Consider the following 26,996-nt stretch of genomic DNA (forward strand, 5'->3'; position numbering starts at 1 on the left):
TATATCTGTGTATATATGTGTTTGCCTGTGTACATACGGGTATGTCTGTGTGTGTATGTGTATTAATCACACACACATATCAATCATTTGGAAATATTGTCTCTCTTTACGTTGAAGATGTCTAATTTGATTCTACTGGATAGCTTTCCTCTTCCCCCCCTGGCTGGCTAATCTACCTGGGTCTTGGGTGTTTTCCTCTTAAGAGCCTAAGTTTTAGCCCATGGGGAAAACAGTGGTGATGTTTCCCCTTGAAATCCAAAAAATTGGTGTTAACCAGGTTTTCACTTGAGATCAGAAAGCTTAAGGTCAAAGACCTAATTTTGAGGTCATGTATCTCTATAATATTTTTGTCATTCAGTCTTCCCAGGGCATTTTTACAAATGGAAAAAAGTGTGCCCAAGAATCTGGCCTAGCCAGGACAGGTTTTGGGTGAATGGGTATCACTTGGCCAGGATATTCTATCAGCTAGACTTGCTACTGAACTTCCTGGCCCTTGGGCCAAAAGCAGGAGAATCTGTGACAGGTTAATCCAGGCAGAGATTCTCAGGGAGCTCTGGATGGACCTTTCTGCAAGGACACACTGAGCCCACTTCCCTGTCAACTCCCTGTCTGCCTCTCCTGGACACCTATGACACTCTCCCCTTTTCCCCTTCCTGAGGGAAGGTATGAATCCCTGTGATTCATCTGCATTGAGAAAGGAAAGAGGACTGGCTTCGTGGGTAGGCAGACTATAAACTTGCTCTGCTCTCTGAGGAAAACGGAAGTTAAATATTTGCTCATGAAATAATCAGTGTGCAATGTTAGATTTTATCTTTAAAGCTATTACACAATCTTAAGAGGTGCGCAGACTCAGCGTGGCCAACAACAAGGCAATGGGATCGCGTTTGTCTGTTGATACAACGCAAAGGGCGGTATATGATACCACCTAGGTCAAATTTTTGCCAACATGTTGACCTGAATGTGATCATGATGAAAAAACATCAGATTAATCTGGATTGTGCCACATCCTATGGGACCACTGGCCTAGACTTTTTAAAAAAGATGTCGGCGGCCTGGAAGAAAAAATAAAGGAGGGAGGGCCATTCTAGGTGAAAGGTGATGGAGAGACATGATGACCAAATATAATGTGAACACTTGACGGGACCCTGGATTAAAACCACCACCACCACAACAATGTGGGGGCCGCTGAGGAAATTCAACTGTAGACGGTATATTGGATACCGAAATAAGGTTACATTTCTTGGGTAAGATAATTTCAGAGTGGTTATGTTGAAGTGCCGTCCTAGTTCTTAGGAAGCACATGCTGAATTCTCTGGAGATAGAGGGTCATGATGTCTGCAACCTATTTCTAAATGGTTCAGAAAATTATATCTATCTATCTATCATCAGTATATAGATATATATATCGATACATACACACACACACACGGAGAGAGAGTACATGTGAATAATTGGTGAGTCTACGTACAAGGTATCACAGTATTCATTTTACTATTTTTTCAACCTTTTTATAGGTATAAAACTAATTTCTTTCCTAAGGCAGCATGTCAATATTTGAAAACGGCTATTGCTTCCCTCAAAGTTCAGGGTTCTTAACCAGTGTGTCTCTAAGAACCCTCTAAATGGCTTTCACAAAATCCACATCCTACCCTACCCCTCGTCTCCCTCCCCCTCCTTCTCTCAGGAGATTTCGATTTAGTTGGTAAGGTGCACAGCCTACATATGTGGTCTTTGAAAACTTTCTCAGATGGGTTCTGTGCTGCACATGAGGTTTGCAATCATGGGTCTGAGTTACCCTCAGAACCTGGATCCATCGGGAATTAGCTAGGTCACTCTGAGAAGGTCAGCCAAATGCATGGAACTTTGGATGCCTTATCTACAAAAGGGGACCAATCATACAAAGTATCTTACAGGAGGACATGGAGCGGACAAAGATGGTCAATAAATATTTGTTTCCTTTCTTTCTTCATTTTCTCATGGGCTCTCACCACCCCAAATTGATCATATCTAGGTGATTTTTATACATTATGGTTTCTTCCACTCGCCATTGATGCAGTGTGTGGAGGACATTTGTCTATGCTCATAGTCCTTTAAAGTTTCTGAATTCCCCAATCTGGAGCAGAGGCTGGGGGATCCAGCATTTCTATTAAGGCCAGGAAAAAGATGGGCTTAAAGAAAGATGAGAACAAAATTTAGCTCTCTTGAGTGGCTTTAAATGTTGCCAGTCCTGTGGTTCTCCTTTGGACTAGGGTTAGTCCTGAAATCTTAGCCACTTCTGTCAGCTTGGGATCCTGTATCCACTCTGAATGAGGGCTCAGGGGCCCCCGACTGAACAGCGCTTGGAAACACTGGCTTCACAGTGGACCTGGCCAGGCTTGGAAGGCCTGGCTTCCAGGTCTGGATATGTTACCCAACAGCCCTGGGACATTGGAGAACTTGCTTCTCTGAGCCTCAGTTTCCTAAGCACTTAAAACAGAGACAGTAATAATCCATGATACACCTACCTTACATAGTTTATACGAAACACTGTTTTGAAAACTGTAAGACACTCGATTCAGTGTGGCATGTTTTTCTCCTTATGGGCACAAGCATGTCCTCTTTTTTTAAAAAAAATATTATTAATTTTGTAAACAAGTAGTTAAGATGGCCTGCCCCCACTTCTACCTGCTTTGGGGGACAGTCTTAAATTCTCCTTTTCCCTCAAGATGGGCTGCCCCGAGTCTCTGCCAGGGAGAACCTTCTTGGAACATCCTTGGGAACATCCCAGGGAAGCATCCTGAGCTCATGCCTTATAGCATCTGACCACTGTGAGGGGTCCACAGCAGAGGTACCAGGGTCAAGCTGGACCATGGGCATTCCCTTCCCCTTAGTTGACTCAACTTACTGAATCCATTAACGTCCTGAGAGCTAGAAGAGAAGCCTTCATCATTGCGGCTGGTGCTGAGCTTGGTGGTAGGTTTGTCGGCTGAGGCCACAGGCCCCATCTCCCTCTGGGCTCCACTCTGTGTCTCCTTCTGCTTCTTGGCCAGCTTCCTTTGGGACATGTGCAAGGGGAAAAAAATCACAGTCAGATGGTCTCAGTTGTATTAAAGCATTGGGAAGACCAGATTGCTCTTCTTCCCCACTCATCATCCTCAACCCCCAAACCTGGATCATTCTCCAGAAACAGTCATGGTGGGTCCTTCAGTGCCAAGGTGGAATAAGCCTAAGACCTCCTGAAATCATTAATGGCTTTCCTTTACTCAGAAATTTGAGACTTATCCTGGCTCATCTCCAACAGTAGGTATGTTCTTTACTTGAGCTTAAAAAGGGAAATCAATGAGACTTGGCATGATGCCTCCTTCCAAAGGGGCGAAGAGGCCAGATTGATCTTTCTGTTCCCAAGGCTCTGAATGAGATTCACAATGGCGTCTGACGTTTTCAGGGACTAAGATTACAAAATAACACACCAAACAATGGTAGACTGAAGTAGGGGCTGTTGGTTGGTGAAGGGTGAGGGTGGGGGTAGTTAGTATTGTAGCTCAAAGGAGAACACTGAAAGCTGAACTGGATGCCTAACTATTCTCATAGAAATAAAAGACCCTCAGAACCAGATGGTGTTTATAATAATACTAGTTTAAAGCAGTGGTTCCCAAACTCTAATGGAAATTAGAATCATTTCAAGAGCTGATAAAAGCACACAAAGGCCCTGGCTCATGAAGGCAGGGCAGGGCGAGGTCAGTGTGTGGCCACCTAGCTCCCCAGGTCATTCTGACATCATCACTGGAGGTTAAAACCACGGGTTTTGGCCAGGAAGGCCTGGGTTCATATCCTATCTCTGCTGGCTGCATGACCCCAGCAAATTCTTTAGCCTCTTCAGGTTCTGAACTCGTCCTCTATGTACTACAGGAAACAACTAGACCAAACCCCTAGGGTCATGATGATTAAATGGGATCAAGTGCGAAACACATGGAGCACAGTGCCTGGCACAGAGAGAACATTCAACACGTGGCAACTGCTATTCTTGTTTTTATGTCTTCCTTACTGGTCCAACCTCATTCTAGGAGACCCACCGTGAAATCCCTGAATATCAAGTGGTAGAGATTTTGACACCTCCCCAGGCAACTGAAGGGTTACAAAGTTCTCCATATGGATTTCAAATCTATTTCTCTTAACTGATTGTTCTTAGATCATTAGAAATACAAAAATATGACTAATACCTCTTGCCTATAATAGTTCTTCAAATATTTCTAAAAAACCAACATGGTTCTTCTGAGATTTCCCCACATTTCCGATTCTAAATATAGTTATTTTTTTCCTGTGATGTGGAAGGCAATGGGCATATTAAATATCTGGGGGGTAAATTCTCAGGTCTCTTGCTCCGTTTTCCATAGGTCTTGGCTTTAACTTCAAACTTGATCATGCCTACCTCAGCATGGAAACAACAGATCTCTCAGACAAGTCAAGTTCAGCACCATGTAGGAAATAATTTTCCAAAATGGAGCCTGCTTGGCCACGAAAATAGGCAGTTCAAGAGGTAATGATCTCCCTGTCAGAGGAGGTATGATATGAAAGAATAACCCTAGACCTACAAGTATTTTAGGGGAGTTCATCTAGGATCAGTTCTGATTTGATAGGATGATAGTAACCCCCTACACATGGGTCCCTCAATCTAGGTGCAGACTGCACAGAAAAATGACAGATGGCACACTCAAGTGGGGATAATTTGGGGAGAGTTTATGTGCAAAAGGACTACTGCCAAAAGTAAGAAGGGTGAAGGGGGACGCAAGGTCCACTCTAGTGAACAGATGAGCTGTTGGCCACCATGTGTCCAGAGGGACAAGCAGAAGAAGCAGCAACCAGAACCCTGAAGGAGAGAGTTGTGAAGACAAGAGAAGACCACCGGCCCAGAAGCAGCAGCCTCTCTCAAGGGATCCAGCCGGTCCTCCCAGGGAGGGAACCAGAGACATAAATACCCTGACTACATCTTCCCCTCTCCCCCTGAACTCCGAACAGCGGCTCTCATTAGCTAAAACCAACTGGAAGCCGGAGGCATGGAGCCTATGTCGATCTAGCTCTGGAAGCAGAGAGCAGAGTGGAGAGGCAGGAAGAGCGAATCTGGATCCAGGAAATGCCCCCCAACAAGAGAATTTTATCTCCCTGATTTGGGCCACAATTTGAAGACAAATGTAACCTAAAATGGAATTCTTTCTTTTTTTTCTTTCCTTTCTTTCTCTTTTTCTTATTTTTCCATTGGCCTGAAGAAAGAAGGACCCTCGGGAAAAGGAATGTGTCTTTTGGTTAGGATGTTTTGGCCACAGGCATTGTGTTCCAGTAGTCAGAATCCTCCTGGCAGACAGAAACAACAAAGAGCGAAGCACTGGATCATTTGGGCCTTTTCTCACCATTGCCAGGCAATCAGACTGGGGGCAGGGGGAGCACCAGCGAAAGAGAAATGAGTGGGTCTACTACTGATGACATTTCAAAATTTTATTCTTCATTTATTATCAAAAAGGAGTGTGTTTAAAAATGTATATGTGACCTTCTTAATCATAAATTTGAAAAGATATACAGCAGATCCGTTGCCTCTCTCTGAGCTCTGCTCACACTGCACCAGCAGGAAATAAAAGGAAATCCAATAAGAAAGTTAACTTTAAAACTAGAAGTGAGTGTGTACTAGTGGCTTTGATATTTCCGTAGGGGCAGAACTCCCACCAATCTCATTCCAGTAGGGGTGAAATAATATGGAGAGAGTTGTCTTAGGCACAAATCATTTGTTTCCAAAGGAATAATAAGAAAAGGTCTCGCTGCATCTATGAAAAATGGCATTTTACAGAAATGTTTGGGTAGCTCTGAAAACCTGGATAAAAAATGAAAACCTGAGTTTCTCCAAAACATAGATATTTAAAAACTGGACAGCTAACCAAGTTGTAAAAACTCAGGAGTATGACATGCTTAGTAGTTAGCCCATGGTTGACACTATGTGTTCGTGGTAATGATGATGCTCTACATAAAAATGTATAGACAGGTGTTTCGGCAACTGGCAAACACAGCTACAAAGTGGAAATAGAAGGAAGGGATGTAGAAGGAAATAAAACACAAAAACCATAGTTTTGGGACCTATCTTTATTCTATTAGAATTCAAAATTTAAGTATTAAAAAAACCTTTCGGTAATACAGGAAAAATCATGTTTATTCCTATAACCACAGAGCTTAACTGATTCCCTTCCCCTTTTTTCCTTAAAAGAGGGGAAAATCCAAGCCAATGAGTTGGGCATGAAAGACCCTAAGGCTATGGCTCTAGGCTTCAACTCAGCCTTATCTTCCACACACACCTCCTCTTAGGAAACACCAACTACCTATCTTCATCCCCCAACAATTCCTCAATACTCTATATTCCCTAATGCGTCCCCATTCTTCTCCATTGGCCACCTCCTCTTCCTCCTTCAAGGCTCAGCAGTATTCAAACATCACCTCTCCTTTGAGGTTTCTCTTGCTCCTCTAAATAGATTTGTGGTTTTCTCTTCTTGGCTGATTTATCCGCTGTACAAATATTTACTGAGCACCTACATGTACCGGTCTCTGCTAGATGTAAGATCACAGTGACAAGAGCCAGACACAACCTTGACCTTCAAAAAACTACTGGCAAAGACAGATGCTAAACATGTAAATACAGAAACAAATATAAAATCACGAAAGTGATGAAAGCCAAGGAGGAGAAATGCATGGAGCTAGAAGCATGCCAATAGGTAATTTGAGCCCTCTCAGCAGATCAAAGAAAGCCTTGTTGCCATGTCAGCTAAGCACTTATCTAGTTGAACTGAAGTGATTCAACTCTCCCACCCACGAGGGCAAGAACCTCTTGGGTGAAGGGCTTTTGACTTCTTGCACCTACTCCAATTTCTTGCTAAGTGTCTGGCACATAGCCAGTGCTCAATAAATTTGTTGTACAAATTTATATTTAAAAGTCTACAATTTGAAGTGCAGCAAAAATTGCCATCCTACTCCGACTGCAAATTATAACCACTTTAAAAAAAGATACATACAAGGAATGAGGAAGAAAAACCTGCACAAAATTAGTTTGTAACCTGAAATATTTCTACTTATGAATAGTTTTGGCTGACAACTTAGCATTTTCTTCTGATGGTTGTCATAAATTCTTGTGATGTTTGCAGAATTAATGGAATGTTTACAGAAGTCAGAATTTTTTTTCACTTAAAGCCCATGGAATAGCCATAGCTACAGAATGTTTTTTTTTTTTTTAAATCACATAAAATGGTTACATGATAAATGGGATAGTCACACAACTCATGGAATCTTCAGATCCTTCAAGACCCAAGTACTTCTGACTTCTGAAACTTGGAATTTTTTCTCTAGCTGTTCTGAGATTCTTGCCAACTGGGTCACAAAATTTCACCAGCAGGGGGTACCAAAAGCTGGTAAAAAGAGAACATGCATAAACCTATCTATTCCTCTGCAGGGACATTTCTAGAGCTGAAGAATGTTTTAAGACCTAGCAATCCAAAGTTTACTGTTTCTGACAGGTGGGGACAATGTGATGTGACAATAACTCTTGGCATTCTTTCTTCTAACAGATCACTCTGAGGTCTTTCTGACCTTTGCTTGTTAGCTGAGTGAGGGTAGGTGGCAGGGGATATGCCCATGACAGACCGTGAATCCTATGATTTATTCTGAGCACCACTCTTTATAAGGGACAGTGTCAGGTGGAATGGCTCAAAAGAGAGGAATGCAAGGCTGTGAAAGGTTCTGAAATCATTTTGAGAGAAGGAACATCTGAAACAATGGGGATTATTTCTCAAGGAGAGGGAATATTCAGGAATGCTCTCTTCACACATCTGATGTCTGGCTCTGTTGTGGCCGCAGGGGCAAAATTAGAAACAGCCTGGCTTGACACAAGGAAAAAAGAACAAAGTAGAAGTACTTGGGTCTCTTTTGGAAGTGCCTAATATCTGACTGTCCTTCCCATTTCTTCTTCCTTGGTAATCTTCTCTACATCTTTTACGTCCCAACTCAAATGTCCCCTACTTTTAAGGAAGTCTTTGTCTCCTTCCCAAAGTTAGTAGTTTCTTCCTCTTTGCTCATTGATTTGTTGGAAAAATATTTAATGAGCACCTACTTTGTACCAGTAGCTCTTAGAAAGAGACCATGATGTAAAAAGCCAGGCATGACCCTTGCCCTGCTTAGGCTTTTGGAAGTAACAAGCACCCCATCCCTGGAAAAGTTCAAGTAGAGACTGAGAAGCGACTTAGAAAAGAGGTGGTAGGGAATTCCACCATCTGGATTCTGCAAAACCCTTGAATCTGTTCTGGGCTGGGAACAGGAGGCTCCAGCCAACTGGGGGAGAGTGTTGGGGGTTCCACCTAGGGTTTTTCCCTATATGTGAAGAGCTATGCCCATGCTCCTGGGAGACATGGATAAGGCACTCTTTCTTTTCCCCCCAGGGATCTTCCTCTGACCCATCCTCTGTTGGTATCACTGGATAGATGTTCTGGGAAGCCACATAGATTGGAACATTGGAGCCAGAGAGAGATCCTCAGCCCATAGGAGGTGGACAAAGAAAACACAGAGCTGAGACTCTACTCCTATTAAAAACTGGCACTGTACCCTTTGAAGCCGGGGTGCTTCTGTGCTGGTACGATTGGATCTTTAAAGTTATGCATCAGAACTATAAGGGAACTGTACCATCCTCTCATTTTATTCAAGAAGAAACAGGCCCAGACAGAGGAGGGGCTTAGCCAAGGCACATGGCACGATGGCAGAAGCCACGGGACCCAATCCCTGCTTTCTACCTGCCAGCGCACGACACCTGTTCTAACAATCCTCCACCTCTCTTTTCGGAATGAAATTAGAAGTGCAAATTCAGTCCATGGTATACATGGTTCTAGTCCCTTGTGAATGCAGCAAAACCTCATTATTCCAAACCTTGCTAACTCAGAATTACTGTAATTGAGGCAGGGGCTAGGCTATACCACATCAGAGTCGATAGCGTAAATGAGGCTATGGATATGTGCAGGATTTAAAGGAGAACACACGACTCTCAGGAGGCAGAATGGCAAAGCAGTTAACACACTGGCTTTGGTGCCAGACAGCCTGGCATCAAAACCTGGCTCCATCTCAGACTAGCTGTGTGAGCTCTTGCAAGTTACTCATCCCTCTGCATGTCAATTTCCTCCGGTCTAAAAAGAAGGTACAATAGTACTTTCCCAGAAGGTGGTTGTGAAAATGAAATGGTATGTGGCTAGCAAAGCATTTTTCCTAGTGCATGGTACACAGTAAGCACTCAATACATGTTCTCTGGTAATCCTTTAAATATAGGAAACAGCCACATTAATTTAAATTGCCTCATTATTTATTAAATATGAATCTTCTAAAGTGGATGCCCTGAAGAATGCCTTTTCTCTAAAAACATCCTTTGATGTATTCTAGAGACACACTTCTCAACCTTGGCTGCACAAATCATTTGGGGAGCTTTAAAAATTACCAATGAGCTTCTAGTTTAATTGGTCTGGGGTACAGTCTGGGCATGTGGGTTTTCAGAAGCTCTCCAGGTGATTATAATGTGCCACCAAGCTTGAGCACCACCGATGTAGAACAGTATTGTCTCTGGACCCGCAACATCAGTTTTACCTGGGAACATATTAGAAATGCAATTTCTTTGGTCCCACCCCTGACCTACTAAATCAGAAACTCTGGATGATTAATAATCTCTCCACACAAGCTGAAGTTTGAGGACCCTGATGTTGAGAACCCACTCCTCAGCTGGTCTGAATCAGTGAAGAGTCCCTATCATGTTTCGCCTGTGAAAGTGGAGGACCAAGAGGTAGGAGATCTGAGTGCCAGCTCTAGGTCTCCCGATCCCTTATTGAGTTACCAGGGACACACCCTTTCCCCTTCCTGGGCATTGATTTCACTATGGGGGTAGCTGGCATCTTAGAATCAAGGCAAGAACAGATACTTTTTAATGACTGTTTTTGGTTGCATTGTGTCCCCTCCTAAAGATATTGAAATCCTAACCTCTGGTACCTGAAATGTGACCTTCTTTGGAAACAGGGTCTTTAGAGATGGAATCAAGTTAAGATGAAGTCATTAGGGTGGGCCCTACTCCAACAGGTCTGGTATCCTTACAAGAAGGAAATTTGGATGGAGACATGAAGGGAGAAGGCATGTGAGGACAGAAGTAGAGAATGGAGGGAGGTAGCTGGAAGCCAAGAGTTGCCAGTAGCTACCAGAAACCAGGAAGAGGCAAGGAAGGACTCTACTCAGAGTTCTAGAGGGAGAATGACCCTGCCAACATTTTAATTTTACACTTCTACCCTCTGGAACTGTAAGAGAATAAATTTGGTTGTTTTCAGTCATCCAGTTGGTGGTACTTTGTTATGAAGCCCTAGGAAATGAATAACAATTCCATGACACAATAAATCCCAAATTTATTTCATTTCTTTAATAAACACATATATAGCACTTATTCTACACTAGGCACTATTAAGGCTATCACAAACACAGTGTATTAACTCCTTTAATTCTTCCAATTACTGTATGAGATTGGGAGTATTACATCCCTATTTCACAGATGAGAGAGGGAGGCAGAGAGAGTGGAAGTAACTCACTGAAAGTCCACCCAGGCTTTAAGAGATGTAGCTGGGGTTCAAACTCAGGCAGTCGGGCTTCTGAGTGGTTCTCTAAGGTTCCTTGTTATGTCATGCTCGGCCAAGGACCTACACATATCCACCTTCATCCCAAAGCTTTCTCAGCTGGCTCTCTTCCTTTCCAGGCAAACACACACTCACACACATATGTACACACATCGAGGCAGAAAGCTCACACTCACACCCACTCACAACCAGTCTGCTCAAGACCTCTGTGGGGTACCCATTCTGGAAAGTAGCTGGTTCCTCTCCAATCGCATCACCCTAGCCTGGGGCTTCTATGTGTTTCCACCAGAATGGCAAGGTTATAGAAGTAACTGCAGCACATCCCACCACAATTTGAAAGGCCAAAGGACCCCAGCCACCACCTGTCACCTCCATCTTTCTGCTGTCTTGCTCTCCATGTCTATGCCTCTATCTGTCTGCTTCAGCTTCTCTCTTCTGGATGTGGCTGCCCCTCTCTCCTTGCCTGGGTTGGCTCTCTTCTGTATCATGTTCTTTCCACTAAGGACAGAGTCAGACTCAGTCTGACCATCCTCTAGAGGGCTGGCAAGGGAACCAGTGCAGCAGAAGGCCTAAGACAGGTGCCAGGCCCTCCTCCTACTGACCACATCACCACACTACCCCTTGGACCCTGAAGCAGAGCCCAGAGGGAACAGCACGGGCTCTGGAACCAGACTGCCTGGGTTCAAGTCCCAGCTCCACTATTTACTAGCTATGTGCCTTGGAAAATTACTTAGCTTCTTTATAACTCAATTTCCTCATCTTTAAAATAGGGATTAATTATAGTGAATTCTATGACAACCGTTTGCAATAGATACTGACTTATAAATACTAAAGCACTTACAATAGGATCTGTCACCTACCAAATAAGCTAAAAGTGTTTGTTAAATAATAAGCAATGAGAAGGGAGTAATGCCTCACAGGAAAGCGAGGGCAGAATCTCTGATTGAGGCAGTAGCAAGTGCCCAGAATGCTTTCAGACCACTGAAATCAGAACCCCTGGGCGAAGCAAATAGCCCTCTGTTCTCAAGGCTGTGGAAATGGACTTCGGCTCCAGACTAACCTGGTTCTAACCAGCTGTGTAATCATAATTGTGTCTCCATTTCTGAGACTATGAGACTCAGTTTCCTTCTCTGCAAAATGGTATTTGCTAAGCTCTTGACTGCACAGTTACTGTGACGATTAGATTCTTATAATAATAATAAGTGTAATGCCCATTTAGAATTTTTAAAATGAATAAACATTTAAAATGTGTTCCCCCTAAGCAGGAAATTCCATACCTGTGATTTCATCCCCCCGAAAAACATGCTAAAACAATAGGATGAACAATAATACTGTCAAAAAATAAAATAATAATAAAAAAAAGAAATAAGAAGTGTAAATTCCCTAGCATGAACTTTGGCATATAAAAGACACTCCGCAAATGCCAGTGCTTTTTCTCTCCCTTCTTCACACTAGCAGTCTGCATGCTTTTTTCCTGCTTTATTTTTACCTTAATTTTGTGTTTGACCTGCTCCCTGAGACGAGCACTCCAGGGAACGAAGTTAACGACTTTTTCTCCCCTGCCCTCCGTGCTCCATCCATACCTTGCTCATATGACAACAAACCAAGCCAGACACTTGGGTAGATGTTTTTCTCCCAATCACTCTCTGATCCTCAGCTTCAGGTCATTACAGGTTACAGGGTCTTAGGTTCTCTGGGCTGGAATGGCCTTTGGGGTTCTTAGAGTCATTCTCCAAGAGACCCCTGGGTGGAAAACCCCTGGCAATCCGCCCCCGCCAGCAAGTGGACATCCAGCCCCTGACTGCCAACTCCGGCGAAGGGACTCCTCACCTCTGCGGCCCTCCCTGAGGTGCAGGCCCCCCCCCGGGGACGTTTTCCTCAGCTGAACTCAGTGTCCTGTCTGTGTCCTCTTGGATGCCTCTTACCCATCCAGCTTATCCATGGGTGGATGGACAACCACGAATCCTTCAGACTTTATCCAAAGCAACCTCTTCCAAACCATCTTGCCTCATTGCTGAGGCTCTGTGGCTCTTTCTTCCCCAACTCCGTGAACCTCCTTCTGCATTCTGCATCCCTGTGCCCACACCAATTCTTAGATCTTGGCCCAGGGCACTCTCTTTCTCACCCCCACCCAAGGCCTTCAGTTCCCATCCAGAAACCACACTGGCCTGCCGGCCAGCCCCCAAAGTCATCTCTCCTGCTACACTGTAACCACATGGGCAGGGACCACGCTGGTCTCGTGCACTTCCCATGCCCCAGGGCCCTGCACAGCTTCTGGCACAAGCACCTGTTGAGTTAATGCACCCACGGACCACAAAGCCATCAAGTTCTGTCTCAAGCCCTATGTCTTCCAGGAGGCCTTTTCTGACCTCTCCCTAATGGGACATACTTTACCTCCATTTCCTATCCTTGTCATCTGCCTGCTGCTCTCACCATTCTTCATTATGATAACTTACAAAATATGCATTAGCTCACATTTCTCTTTTCTCTAGCACCCAGTTCAGCACTTGGCACAATGTCGTAAAAGCTTTAAAAATGTTGACTGACTAAACGAATGAGTGAATGAGTCACATTTTCAATTCCTTTGTTGTTGCTCTGTTTTGTATTTGAAGATGCCCATGACTTAGAACTGACACGTTTAATCTATTTCTGCCCCAAGTGTCTGTCCTGGAGCCGTACAAGTGGGCCTTTCTCTACAGATGGTGCATGACAGGGATTCTCAAACCCAAGGGTGCATCAGAGTTACCTAGAGAGCATGTGAGAACAGGGATGGTTGCGTTCCACCCTCAAGAGTCTCTGATTTGGTGAGTCCGAGGCAGGACCCGAACACCTGCATTGCCAAGTTCCTAGGATATGCTAGGACTATCCCTGGAGAACTGGTCTATGGAATGTTACCTCCTGCCCCACTGGGGAGCACATACCATTTACCTGCTGCCTCTTCTCCTGAATCAGTCACTTCCAACCTTATTCCCATCCCCCACCCCACCCCACCCCATTTCTCCTTAAAATGCTGGTGGGCGTAATATACTCTTTGCTTAAGTATTTCCATTTTCTTAGGACTTTATCCTAATGAAATAATAATAACAAGGGAAAATATATATTCTGTAGATCACATTGGAAAACAGCTTTGTGTACGCCAGGGGTTCTTCATCTCAGCACTGACACGTGGGGCAGTATAATCCTTTGTTGACTGGGCTGTCCTGTGCATGGCAGTGCATTTAGCTGCTTCCTTGGCTTCTACCCACCACATTTCAGTAATTCCTCTCACTCCCAGATGTGAGAAATCAAAAATGTCTTTAGGCCTTGTCACATGTCCCCAGGAGGGAGGCCGGGGAGGACAGGATTGCCCCTGATCCACGAGCCCTGGTATAGACATGCGAGTGTAATAGTTTAACATGCAGTAAATACCACCATGTGCTTGGTGTCTTGAAAACACCTGTAATCCTCATAGCAGCACTACGAGGTAGTGATCATTTCTTTTGTTTTATAGGTAAGGAATTGGAGGCCCAGAGGTTAATCTCAAACTCATAAAACAGGTAAAAGGACCAGGTGGGATCGGAGCCCCGTGTCTTGGGGCTGCAGAGCCCTGCTCTCTCCTGGAGCCTGCTCTGCTGCTTCTCTTGAATAGCACACCATCAGTCACAGCCTCATAAATGTCTACCGACAAGGGACTGGTTCAGTAAATGATGGTGCATCCCCCGGATGGAATATTATGCAGCTATTAAAATGATGGAGTGCCATTAAAAATGAAAACTATGTAACAACATTGAAGAATGCTAACTGGCTTACGTTAAGTTAAAAAACAAACAAAACTACACAATGAAACGGGGTCTGCATTGTGATTGCCACTGTGAGGAAGTGCATCCATGCTGATGTGTTCTATGGAAGGTATTAAGGATAATTTTCATTTCTTCTTTGATATCCATTGTTGTTACCAGAATATCTCTGCGATTATTATTTTTAAGTAGTCGCAAGGTAATGAAATTCAAGATGTTAGGTTTGTCATAGGTCTTTCTTCCACCTGAATTAGTAGAACAAAAGCGTCTCTAAATCCTTTGAGTGGGGTCAGGGTTTGACATGCTCTCACTTCCCCTCAGAGAGCCCTGTTGTATGTATGTTTCTGAACCAGGACACCTCTCCTTGAACTGACCAGCTTCCCCAAAGTGCAGCAAGCTGGAAATGCAAAAGAAAACAACGCTGAAGGCATCGGTGTGGATCACTCGGGGAGCCAGGTCTGTGAGGAACATGCAGCCTGTGAATAACAGATGTGTCTTTCTGTCAGAGGGTACTGAGCAGTGTACTGGCTTCATGCATTATGCATCAAGAGTGGCCTGGCACCCTGGCCCGGCCGTGCGGGAGAAGGCTTGCATATGGAACATCTGATGAACTGATTGGAATGTCAAAATGTCATTAAGGATAAATTAATGGATGTGTTACTTTGGCTGTAAAAGGCAGTGCCAGCAAGACAACAGGCTGCCGGCGGGCTGTTCCCTAGCCCGAGACAGACGGTGTTTGCAAGGGAGATTCACCGTCTTTTTGCAATGTGAGGTGCTTTGCAGGGAGAAAAATCAACAGAAACGCTCCAGTACTTAAGCACCATAAAATCATAAGCATGAGATAAATTAATTAGTGTACACTAGGAAGGTGGCTGGTCGGTCTGCACTCCTGGGGAAAGCCAGAATGGATGGCACTGGGCTGGAGAGGATGGGTCTCAACACCAGACTCCTAAAGAAAGCAACTGAATTTAATGTGTAATCATAAACTGCAGCTGATGGAAAGATAAGTCTGGTCTGCATTTTTTTTTCACAGATACCATTTCTGTCTATTGCTTCAAGCTCTTTGTGTCTGTGGGTCAAGTGTCTTAGGTGACCAGGGAGACTGGAACCACTGCCACTTGTTTCAAATGCCACAGGGGAATTCACAGTAACTCAACACATGGGAAACTCTCTGGGAAGCCTGACTTCCCTTGGGACATCCTAGATAATGGTGGTCTATTATTCTGTGATGGGAGGCTCACTACCCCACATGCAGCCTATTCTATTGTTGGACAAGCATTGTTAGAAAGGTCTTTCTTAGGCTTCTCTAGCATCTTCCTCCTTGCAGCTTAACAACAACAACAACAAAGCTAACGCTCACTGGACACTTGCTAAGTACCAAGATCTATGCTCTGGTCAAGTTACCACCTTATTTTGTATCATCCCCACTTTATAGTAATAGGAAACTGAAGAACCGAGAGGGTGAGAGACATGCTCCAGACCACACAGCTGGTGCATGGCAGAGCTAAGATCCAAACCCAGGTCTGCCAAAAACTAAGTCTTACCATCTTAACTATTACATAGTTCTAACTTCCATGACCACACTCATGGAATAGAGCCTCAATTTTATTTATTTATCTTTTTATTGTTATGTTAATCACCATACATTACATCATTAGTTCTTGATGTAGTGTTCCATGATTCATTGTTTGTGCATAACACCCAGGGATCCATGCAGAACGTGCCCTCCTTAATACCCATCACCAGGCTAACCCATCCCCCCACCCCCCTCCCTTCTAGAACCCTCAGTTTGTTTTTCAGAGTCCATCGTCTCTCATGGTTCCTCTCCTCCTCCGACTTACTCCCATTCATTCTTCCCCTCCTGCTATCTTCTTCTTTTTCTTTTTCTTAACATATCTTGCATTATTTGTTTCAGAAGTACAGATCTGTGATTCAACAGTCTTGCACAATTCATAGCGCTCACCATAGCACATACCCTCCCCAATGTCTATCACCCAGCCACCCCATCCCTCCCACCACCCACCTCTCCAGCAACCCTCAGTTTGTTTCCTGAGATTAAGAATTCCTCATATCAGTGAGGTCATATGATACATGTCTTTCTCTGATTGACTTATTTCACTCAGCATAACACCCTCCAGTTCCATCCACATCCTTGCAAATGGCAAGATCTCATTCCTTTGGATGGCTGCATAATACTCCATTGTATATATATACCACCTCTTCTTTATCCATTCGTCTGTCGATGGACATCTTGGCTCTTTCCACAGTTTGGCTATTGTGGACATTGCTGCTATAAACATTGGGGTGTACGTACCCCTTCGGATCCCTACATCTGTATCTTGGTGGTAAATACCCAGTAGTGCAATTGCTAGATCGTAGGGTAGCTCTATTTTCAACTGTTTGAGGAACCTCCATACTGTTTTCCAGAGGGGTTGCACCAGCTTGCATTCCCACCAAAAGTGTAGGAGGGTTCCCCTTTCTCCGCACCCTCACCAACATCTGTCATTTCCTGACTTGTTCATTTTAGACATTCTAACTGGTGTGAGGTGGTATCTCATTGAGGTTTTGATTTGGATTTCCCTGATGCTGAGTGATGTTGAGCAGTTTTTCATGTGTCTGTTGGCCATTTGGATGTCTTCTTTGGAAAAATGTCTGTTCATGTCTTCTGCCCATTTCTTGATTGGATTATTTGTTCTTTGGGTGTTGAGTTTGATAAGTTCTTTACAGATTTTGGATACTAGCCCTTTATCTGATATGTCCTTTGCAAATATTTTCTCCCATTCTGTTGGTTGTCTTTTGGTTTTGTGGACTGTTTCTTTTGCTGTGCAAAAGCTTTTTATCTTGATGAAATCCCAATAGTTCATTTTGCCCTTGCTTCCCTTGCTTTGGGCGATGTTTCTCGGAAGAAGTCGCTGCGGCTGAGGTCGAAGAGGTTGCTACCTGTGTTCTCCTTTAGGATTTGGATGGACTCCTGTCTCACGTTGAGGTCTTTCAACCATTTGGAGTCTATTTTTGTGTGTGGTGTAAGGAAATTGTCCAGTTTCATTCTTCTGCATGTGGCTGTCCAATTTTCCCAACACCATCTGTTGAAGAGACTGTCTTTTTGCCATTGGATATTCTTTCCTGCTTTGTCAAAGATGAGTTGACCATCGAGTGGAGGGTCCATTTCTGGACTCTTGATTCTGTTCCATTGATCTATGTGTCTGTTTTTGTGCCAGTACCATACTGTCTTGATGATGACAGCTTTGTAATAGAGCTGGAAGTCTGCAATTGTGATGCCACCAGCTTTGCTTTTCTTTTTCAAGATTCTACTGGCTATTCGGGGTCTCTTCTGGTTCCATACAAATTTTAGGATTATTTGTTCCATTTCTTTGAAACAAGTGGATGGTATTTTGATGGGGATTGCATTGAATGTGTAGATTGCTCTAGGTAGCATTGACATCTTCACAATGTTGGTTCTTCCAATCCATGAGCATGGAACGGTTTTCCATTTCTTTGTGTCTTCTTCAATTTCTTTCATGAGTATTTTATAGTTTTCTGAGTACAGATCCTTTGCCTCTTTGGTTAAATTGATTCCTAGGTATCTTATGGTTTGGGGTGCAATTGTAAATGGGATCGACTCCTTGATTTGTCTCTCTTCTGTCTTGTTGTTGGTGTATAGGAATGCCACTGATTTCTGTGCATTGATTTTCTAGCCTGCTACTTGACTGAATTCCTGTATGAGTTCTAGCAGTTTTGGGGGGGAGTCTTTTGGGTTTTCCACATACAGTATCATATCATCTGCAAAGAGTGAGAGTTTGACTTCCTCTTTGCCGATTTGGATGCCTTTGATTTCTTTTTGTTGTCTGATTGCTGTGGCTAGGACTTCTAATACTATGTTGAATAGCAGCGGTGAGAGTGGACATCCCTGCCGCGTTCCTGACCTTAGGGGAAAAGCTCTCAGCTTTTCCCCATTGAGAATGTATTGGCTGTAGGTTTTTCATAGATGGCTTTTATGATATTGAGGTATGTACCTTCTATCCCGATTTTTGATTGAGAAAGGATGCTGTACTTTGTCAAATGCTTTTTCTGCATCTATTGAGAGGATCATATGAATCTTGTTCTTTCTTTTGTTAATGTATTGTATCACGTTGATTGATTTGCGGATGTTGAACCAGCCTTGCAGCCCAGGGATAAATCCCATGTGGTCATGGTGAATAATCCTTTTAATGTACTATTGGACCCTATTGGCTAGTATTTTGGTGAGAATTTTTGCATCCATGTTCATCAAGGATATTGGTCTGTAGTTCTCCTTTTTGATGGAATCTTTGTCTGGTTTGGGGATCAAGGTAATGGTGGCCTCATAAAATGAGTTTGGAAGTTTTCCTTCCATTTCTATTTTTTGAAACAGTTTCAGGAGAATAGGTATTAATTCTTCTTCAAATGTCTGACAGAATTCCCCTGGGAAGCCATCTGGCCCTGGGCTTTTGTTTGTTGGGAGATTTTTGATGACTGCTTCAATTTCCTTAGTGGTTATAGGTCTGTTCAGGTTTTCTATTTCTTCCTGGTTCAATTTTGGTAGTTGATACATCTCTAGGAATGCACCCATTTCTTCCAGGTTATCTAATTTGCTCATAATATGTTCTTAGAATTGTTTGTATTTCTTTGGTGTTGGTTGTGATCTCTCCTCTTTCATTCATGACTTTGTTGATTGGGTCATTTCTCTTTTCTTTTTGATAAGTCTGGCCAGGGGTTTACCAATCTTGTTAATTCTTTCAAAGAACCAGCTCCTAGTTTCGTTGATCTGTTCTACTGTTCTTTTGGTTTCTAGTTCATTGATTTCTGCTCTGATCTTTATGATTTCTCTTCTCCTGCTAGGTTTAGGCTTGATTTGCTGTTCTTTCTCCAGCTCCTTTAGGTGTAGGGTTAGGTTGTGTATTTGAGACCTTTCTTGTTTCTTGAGAAAGGCTTGTATTGCTATATACTTTCCTCTCAGGACTGCCTTTGCTGTATCCCAAAGATTTTGAACAGTTGTGGTTTCATTTTCATTGGTTTCCATGAATTTTTTTAATTCTTCTTTAATTTCCTGGTTGACCCATTCATTCCTTAGTAGGATGCTCTTTAGCCTCCATGTATTTGAGTTCTTTCTGACTTTCCTCTTGTGATTGAGTTCTAGTTTCAAAGCATTGTGGTCTGAATATATGCAGGGAATAATCCCAATCTTTTGGTACCGGTTGGGACCTGATTTGTGACCTAGGATGTGATCAATTCTGGAGAATGTTCCATGGGCACTAGAGAAGAATGTGTATTCCGTTGCTTTGGGATGGAATGTTCTGAATATGTCTGTGAAGTCCATTTGGTCCAGTGTGTCATTTAAAGTCTGTATTTCCTTGTTGATCTTTTGCTTATATGATCTGTTCATTTCAGTCAGGGGGGTGTTAAAGTCCCCCACTATTATTGTATTGCTGTCAATGTGTTTCTTCGCTTTTGTTATTAATTGCCTTATATAATTGGCTGCTCCCATGTTCGGGGCATAGATATTTACAATTCTTAGATCTTCTCGTTGGATAGAGCCTTTAAGTAGGATATAGTGTCCTTCCTCATCTCTTATTACCGTCTTTGGTTTAAAATCTAATTTGTCTGATATAAGGATTGCCACCCCAGCTTTCTTTTGGTGTCCATTAGCATGGTAAATGGTTTTCCACCCCCTCACTTTCAATCTGGGGGTGTCTTTGGGTCTAAAATGAGTCTCTTGCAGACAGCATATGGATGGGTCTTGTTTTTTAATCCAATCTGATAGCCTGTGTCTTTTGATTGGGGCATTGAGCCCATTTCATTCAGGGTAACTATTGAAAGGTATGAATTTAGTGCCATTGTATTGCCTGCAAGGTGACTATTACTGTATATTGTCTGTGTTCCTTTCTGATCTATGCTGCTTTTAGGCCCTCTCTTTGCCTAGAGGACCCCTTTCAATATTTCTTGCAGGGCTGGTTTTGTGTTTGCAAATTCCTTTAGTTTTTGTTTGTCCTGGAAGCTTTTGATCTCTCCTTCTATTTTCAATGACAGCCTAGCTGGATATAGTATTCTTGGCTGCATACTTTTCTCGTTTAGTGCTCTGAAGATATCATGCCAGTCCTTTCTGGCCCGCCCGGTCTCTGTGGATAGGTCTGTTGCCAATCTAATATTTCTACCATCGTAGGTTACATATCTCTTCTCCCGAGCTGCTTTCAGGATTTTCTCTTTGTCTCTGAGACTCGTAAGTTTTACTATTAGATGTCGGGGTGTTGACCTATTTTTATTGATTTTGAGACGGGTTCTCTGTGCCTCCTGGATTTTGATGCCTGCTTCCTTCCCCACATTAGGGAAGTTTTCTGCTATTATTTGCTCCAGTATTCCTTCTGCCCCTCTCTCTCTTTCTTCTTCTTCTGGGATCCCAATTATTCTAATGTTGTTTCATCTTATCGTATTGCTTATCTCTCAAATTCTGCCCTCGTGATCCAGTAGTTGTTTATCTCTTTTTTTCTCAGCCTCTTTATTTTCCATCATTTGGTCTTGTATATCGCTGATTCTCTCTTCTGCCTCATTTATCCTAGCAGTTAGTGCCCCCATTTTTGATTGCACCTCATTAATAGCCTTTTTGATTTCGACTTGTTTAGATTTTAGTTCTTTTATTTCTCCAGAAAGGGTTTCTCTAATAACTTCCACGCTTTTTTCAAGCCCAGCTAGTATCTTTAAAGTCATGATTCTGAACTCTAGGTCCGACATTGTACTAATGTCCGTATTGAGTAGGTCCCTGGCTGACGGTACTATCTCTTGTTCTTTTTGCTGAGGTGATTTTTTTCATCTTGTCATTTTGTCCAGAAGAGAATAGATGAATGAGAACAAAATGCTAACAGGTTAACAACGTCCCCAGCAAATATACTCTATACAAATCAGAAAAGACCTGAAACCAGGGGGAAAGAAAGGGAAAGAAAGAAAAAAGAAAGAGAAATGAAAGAAAGAAAGAAAAAAACCAAAAAGAAAAAGATTAAAAACAAAAACAGAACAATACAAAAAAACCCGAATAGGATCAAATGTGATCAGGCTAGTGCATAGATCAGTGCCACACACTAGATTTTGGGCGTATTTTGGTCTGTTAGAAAAAAGTGTCTCCTAAAATTTAAAGGAAGAAAGACTTATATATGTACAAAATAAGGGTTGATACAACGAAGGGATGGAAGATGACTGTAAAGATGAAGATTATAAAAGATTTTATAAAAGGAATTGATATGATAAGAAGTTGTTTGAAAAAGGAAAGAAGAAGATTTAAAATGTGATCAGGCAGGAGACTAGAACAGAGCCATACACTAGTGATTTAGGGTATATTTTGATCTGTTAGAAGAAACTGTATCTCAAAATTTTAAAGAGAGAACAACTTATATATATATGCCAAAAGTAAGAGTAACTACTATGAAGGGATAAAATATTACTCTAAAAATGAAAAATAAAAAATGTTTTTTTAAAAAAAGGGATTGATAAGATGTTGGTTGAAAAAGGGAAAAAGAGAAATTAAAAAAAAACCAGTTAAACAAATTAACTTTGAAAAACTAATGAATCATGGTAAAAAAAAAGCCATGAATTCTGTATGCAGTATTCCCATAGCGCTGGAGTTCTCCCATTCTCCTTGATCGGTAAAGTTGGTCTTGGCTTGCTGGCTGTTCGTGCTGATCTTCTGGGGGAGGGGCCTGTTGCCGTGGTTCCCAAATGTCTTTGCCGGAGGCGGAATTGCCCCGCCCTTGTCGGTCCGGGCTAAGCAAGCTGCTCGGGTTTGCTCTCAGGAGCTTTTGTTCCCTGCAAGTTTTGGGTATAGCTTTGGGGGACGAGAGTGAAAATGGCGGCTTCCCAGTCTCTGCCCCAGAGGAGGCAAGAACTCGGGGCTCCGCTCCTCAGTGCGCCCCCAGAGAAAAGCAGCCAGTCACTCCCGTGTCCCCGGTCTCCGGCCGCACTCCGTGCTCACCTGGCCTGTGACTGATCGTTTCTATCTCTGGCACCCGACCCCGTGTGGAGTCTCCAAACCCAGCAGATCCTTGCGGTGTGCTTCTGCGCCGCTCCTCCTGGGGGAGCAAGGGGAGTCTCCTCCTATCTGCTGCTTGTTGGGTCCCTGCTGGAGGAGCAGTGGCCCGACTGGGCCGCGGATCACAGTTTATGGCAACCCCGAGCTGAGAGCCCGCGCCTTGGCTCCGTCTCTGCAGCCGGCTTCCCTGCTCTGATCCCTGGGAGCTCTGCCGCACTCAGGCACCCCCGGTCTTTCTGTGACCCCGAGGGTCTTGAGACCACACTGTCCCGCGAGGGTTCCAACCCCCGCTTAGCCACTGGAGCGACGTCCCTCAGCGGAGCCGGCTTCTAAAAGTTCCGATTTTGTGCTCCGCGGCTCTAGCACTTGCCAGAAGTGGCCGACGGAGGCCCCCTCTCCCGCCGTCTATCCTCCTGAATATCGCCTCGGATTCACTTCTCCGCACGTCCTACCTTCCAGAAAGTGGTCGCTTTTCTGTTCAGAGAGTTGTTGCTACTCTCCTCTTCGATCTCCTGTTGAGTTCATAGGTGTTCAGAATGGTGTGATCCCCATTCAGCTGAATTCCTGAGACCAGACGAAATCCAGGTCTCCTACTCCTCCGCCATCTTGCTCCGCCAGAGCCTCAATTTTAGAGCACTACAAATGGGGGAAGCTAAGACAAGTGGAACTAACATTTTGAGCACACACCAGGTTCTTGGCTAAGTACCTGGTCTGGGTTAGCCTGACCTATCTTTTTTCTTTTAATTTTTTTCATTTGAGGACAGTTGTCACACATTACATTAGTTTCCGGTGTAAAATATAATGATTCAACTTCTCTCTCTGTTAGATTATGCTCACCACAAGTGTAGTTACCATTGATCACTATACAGCACTATTATAATATCATTGCTCATAATCCTTATTCTATTTTATTCCCATGACTCATTCATTCTGTAACTGGAAGCCTGTTACCTCCCACTCTCTTTCCCTCATTTTGCCCATCCCCCACCCTTCTCTCTGTCAGCCATCAGTTTGTTCTCTGTATTTATAGGACTGATTTTGTTTATTAATTTGTTTTGTTTTTAAAAGATTCCACATGAGTGAAATCATATGGTATTTATCTTTCTCAGTCTGACATACTTCACTTAGCGTAATACCCTCCAGGTCCATCCATGTTGTTGTAAATAGCAAGATCTCATCCTTTTTTATGATTGTGCAATATTCCAGCATGTCTGTCTGTACACACACACACACACACACACACACACACACCACATTTCCTTACCCATTTGTCTTATCTAATCCCTCTTTCATGCAATAGCCCTGTTTCTTGAAATAAGTTACTATTTCTCTACCTGAGACCTCTCTTTTTTGTCTTTTTTTTGTTTCCACATACATTAGCTTTTTAATATACAAGAATCAGTTACATTTCTATTATTAACAATGAACAATTAGAATATGAAATTTAAAAAATGGTACCATTTACAATAACATGAAAAAAAATGAAACATTCAGGTATAAATCCACCAAAACATGCATGGGACCTGCATGCTGAAAACTACAAGTAGGTGATAAAATAAATCAAAGTAAACCCATACAAATGGAGAGACACCCCATGTCCCTGGGCCAGAAGACTCAATATTGTTACGATGTCAATTCTCACCAAACTGATCTACAGATTCAACACAAGTCCAACCAAAACCAAGCAAGATTTCTTGCAGGTATCTACAGCTGATTCTAAAATGCCACTGCACATTTATTTTTAAAGAAAGAAATGCGGGGCGGGGGGCTTCAAACCTCAACTGTCCAGCAAATGAAACCAGACACCTGTTGTCTTGTTAAATATCATAATCATCAGATATATTTTAATAACATTATTTCTCTATGTCTGGCATAACTGAATTTGAATAAAGTCCTCTCCATAGCAGAAGTTTATTCATAAGACATTATGAACAAAAAACATGTTAAGAGACAGAAATTTATCCTATAAAATTAAAAGTGGGACTTAGGGCACCTAGGTGTTGCAGTTGGTTAAATGTCTGACTTTTGGTTTTGGCTCAGGTCATGATTTCATGGGTTGTGAGATCAAGCCCCATGTCAGGCTCTGCACTCACCATGGAGTCTGCTTGAGTTTCTCTCTCCCTCTCCCTCTGCTCCTCACCCCCCCCACTCTCTCTCTCATTTCAGATAAATAAATCTTAAAAAATAAAGTGGGACTCAAGAGGCCTGCTTAAGAACCAAATCACCTTATCTTCTCTTTAATCTTTGTCCTTATTTCTCCAACACATATTATAAAATTTCTTACAATTATAAAAAAGATGATTGACCTTGACCTTGTTCGAGTGTTGGCCCATTTATATGGTGAATGTATTTAATGGAATGAAGGGCTTGGTACAGGTTTATTTTTCTCCAATTATAATATGGAGCAATGTGTATAAGCTTTCAGGTAGTGACCAACTCGACTTCATTCATTGCATATTCCGCCTGGTCTCAGAGGGCATAAATCTCATCAGCTCTGCTGCCAGATCCCTGTCACACCCACCTCCCAATCCACCGTAAGAACATGGTACCAGTAACTGGCAGCTCTGTTCCATGGATTTCTTTCAAATAGCCTGTGGCCCTGCTCAGTTTGGTGAGCCTTCATTTCCTTACATTTAAGAGGATAATTCCTCCCGTTAAAAGTTACAGGAGATACCTGTATAAAAGTACTTTGTAAAGTGCAAAACACATGTAGACATAAAACATAAACTACAATTAACAGCAACAATGCACTAAGCACCAACTGTGTACCAGACCCAGAACCAGATGTTCACGCATTGCATTCTCTTATGCAATCCTGGTAAATCCCCATGGCAACCCTCCAAATTTGGTATCACTGTTTTCCTTTTACAGATGAGGAAACACAGGCTCAGAAAAGTTAGGTTGGAAAGTGTCAGAGGCCAGGATTCAAACACAAATACAGTCCATGGTCTTCTTTCTACAACACTGCTTCTAGGTGCTGAGTAAGGTTTTCCTTGCCATTCAGAGCTAAGGCAAAAGCACTGTTTAATACCCATAAGAGGTGGGAGATGAGATTAAAGAAGTATCACTTATTGAGCAAACTGCTCCTAGCTTAGATGGCTGGAAGATACCCGCATGGTAATATAGTGGGTGCATACACTTTGAATCAGCCATGGATCTCCTGGAAAAACCTTAGATCCCACACCTTCATGGTAGTTTTGCTGTATAAAGCAGAGCCAAGACAAAAGAGTAGTATGAGATCCCTTATTAACCACATCTGAGCTTAGATTTTTCACTAGAAGTTCTATCTTCATCAGCAGATGTCCAAATCATAATGACATGGGAAGGGAGAATAAAGTAAAATAGAGACTCTCTTAGCTTTTTAGATTTCTAATAACGTCCATTATCCCTAAGCTGTTTTCCAAAACAAAGCAAGCTATCTTTAATCTTGAGGCTCAATTTGGTTTATAACCTTAATAAATCATATTTTCACTAACAGGGTCTACACCACACCAACGTTTCAATCCATCCACTTAAAAAACATGGGTAGTTGTAATATACCCAACAATCCCCACCCTCTTAGAATATTCTGCACTGTGGCTCAAAGCCATTGGAATGAGAAACTGCTCAAGAATGAAGCTCAGTCAATGTTCTTTTATTCTGATAAAAAGCAGATTTCATAAGCAGAGGTACTGGGCTCCTTGAGGTTTCCACTGATGAAAAGAATGCTCAGGAACACTTATTTCTCAGGAGATTGTTCATGGCTGAGGGGTCTTTACTCCTCATGGTGGCACCAAACCGCTATGAGAAGTGATTGTTATGAGAAATTAAATACTATTTTAAAATGTGCCTGGGGCGTTTTTGCTATTTGCTAAACGGCCTCTACACATTTGTGAACAGCATACAGATAGTGTACCTCAATATCTAAAGGAAGGAAATGGTGCTGGCCAATAGGGCTCTGTATTCTATAGACTCTGCCTTCCAAACTCAATTTCCACTAACATAACCAAAACTGTCTATTTGATTATACTGTGGGATCAAATTCTCACCTGAGGTTCTGGGTTAAGTGGCCAGAGCAGGCCCTCATGATCATCTTCCAAATGCCTATATACCATGACCCTAGATTTTCAAGCTCTCTCAGATGGATGGTTCTCAGCCATGGTTTCAGGTCAAAGTAACCTGGTGGACTTTAAAATGTGTAGCCATCCCTTGAGATCAATGAAATCAGTTCTCCAGTCTTTCTAGGTTGTGGCTTATGGTATCCTACCTCACTGACCTCCCCAAACGTACACCAACTCAGCTGAGCTCTGCTCCCAGGAAGGAGGCGTCATCCCCAGTGGGACAATGGGACTGTTCACAATAGAATGAGCATTCTGCATTCTGCCTCCTGAGAACCTTGCCTCTTTTAAGGTAGGTTTTGGCAGCCACATTACAAAGAACAGAACTGTCATTGCCCAGCCCCGATTTTGGAAATAGCCAAGGGTAGACCTTCTACCTTCAACCCCAGCCTTTTTTCTGACCACTGGTCTACAAAGTCTTGTGTTGAAATGACTTTGT

The 26,996-nt window shown here is 42.9% G+C and overlaps 1 protein-coding gene across 1 annotated transcript in view; it reads right to left on the reverse strand.

Moving 5' to 3' along the window:
- Window positions 1–26,996, reverse strand: part of PTPRT (protein tyrosine phosphatase receptor type T) — an 856,863-nt gene that overhangs the window by 128,655 nt on the left and 701,212 nt on the right. Inside the window, exon 17 of the mRNA XM_088026646.1 lies at window positions 2,885–3,033. Coding sequence (XP_087882772.1) covers window positions 2,885–3,033 — 149 coding nt within the window. The remainder of the gene's footprint in view (window positions 1–2,884; window positions 3,034–26,996) is intronic.

Source organism: Eumetopias jubatus, unplaced genomic scaffold, assembly GCF_037043125.1.
Source record: "Eumetopias jubatus isolate StellerSeaLion01/CBP00866 unplaced genomic scaffold, mEumJub1_p1.0 scaffold_9, whole genome shotgun sequence".
In the NCBI taxonomy this organism is placed as follows: Eukaryota; Metazoa; Chordata; class Mammalia; order Carnivora; family Otariidae; genus Eumetopias; species Eumetopias jubatus.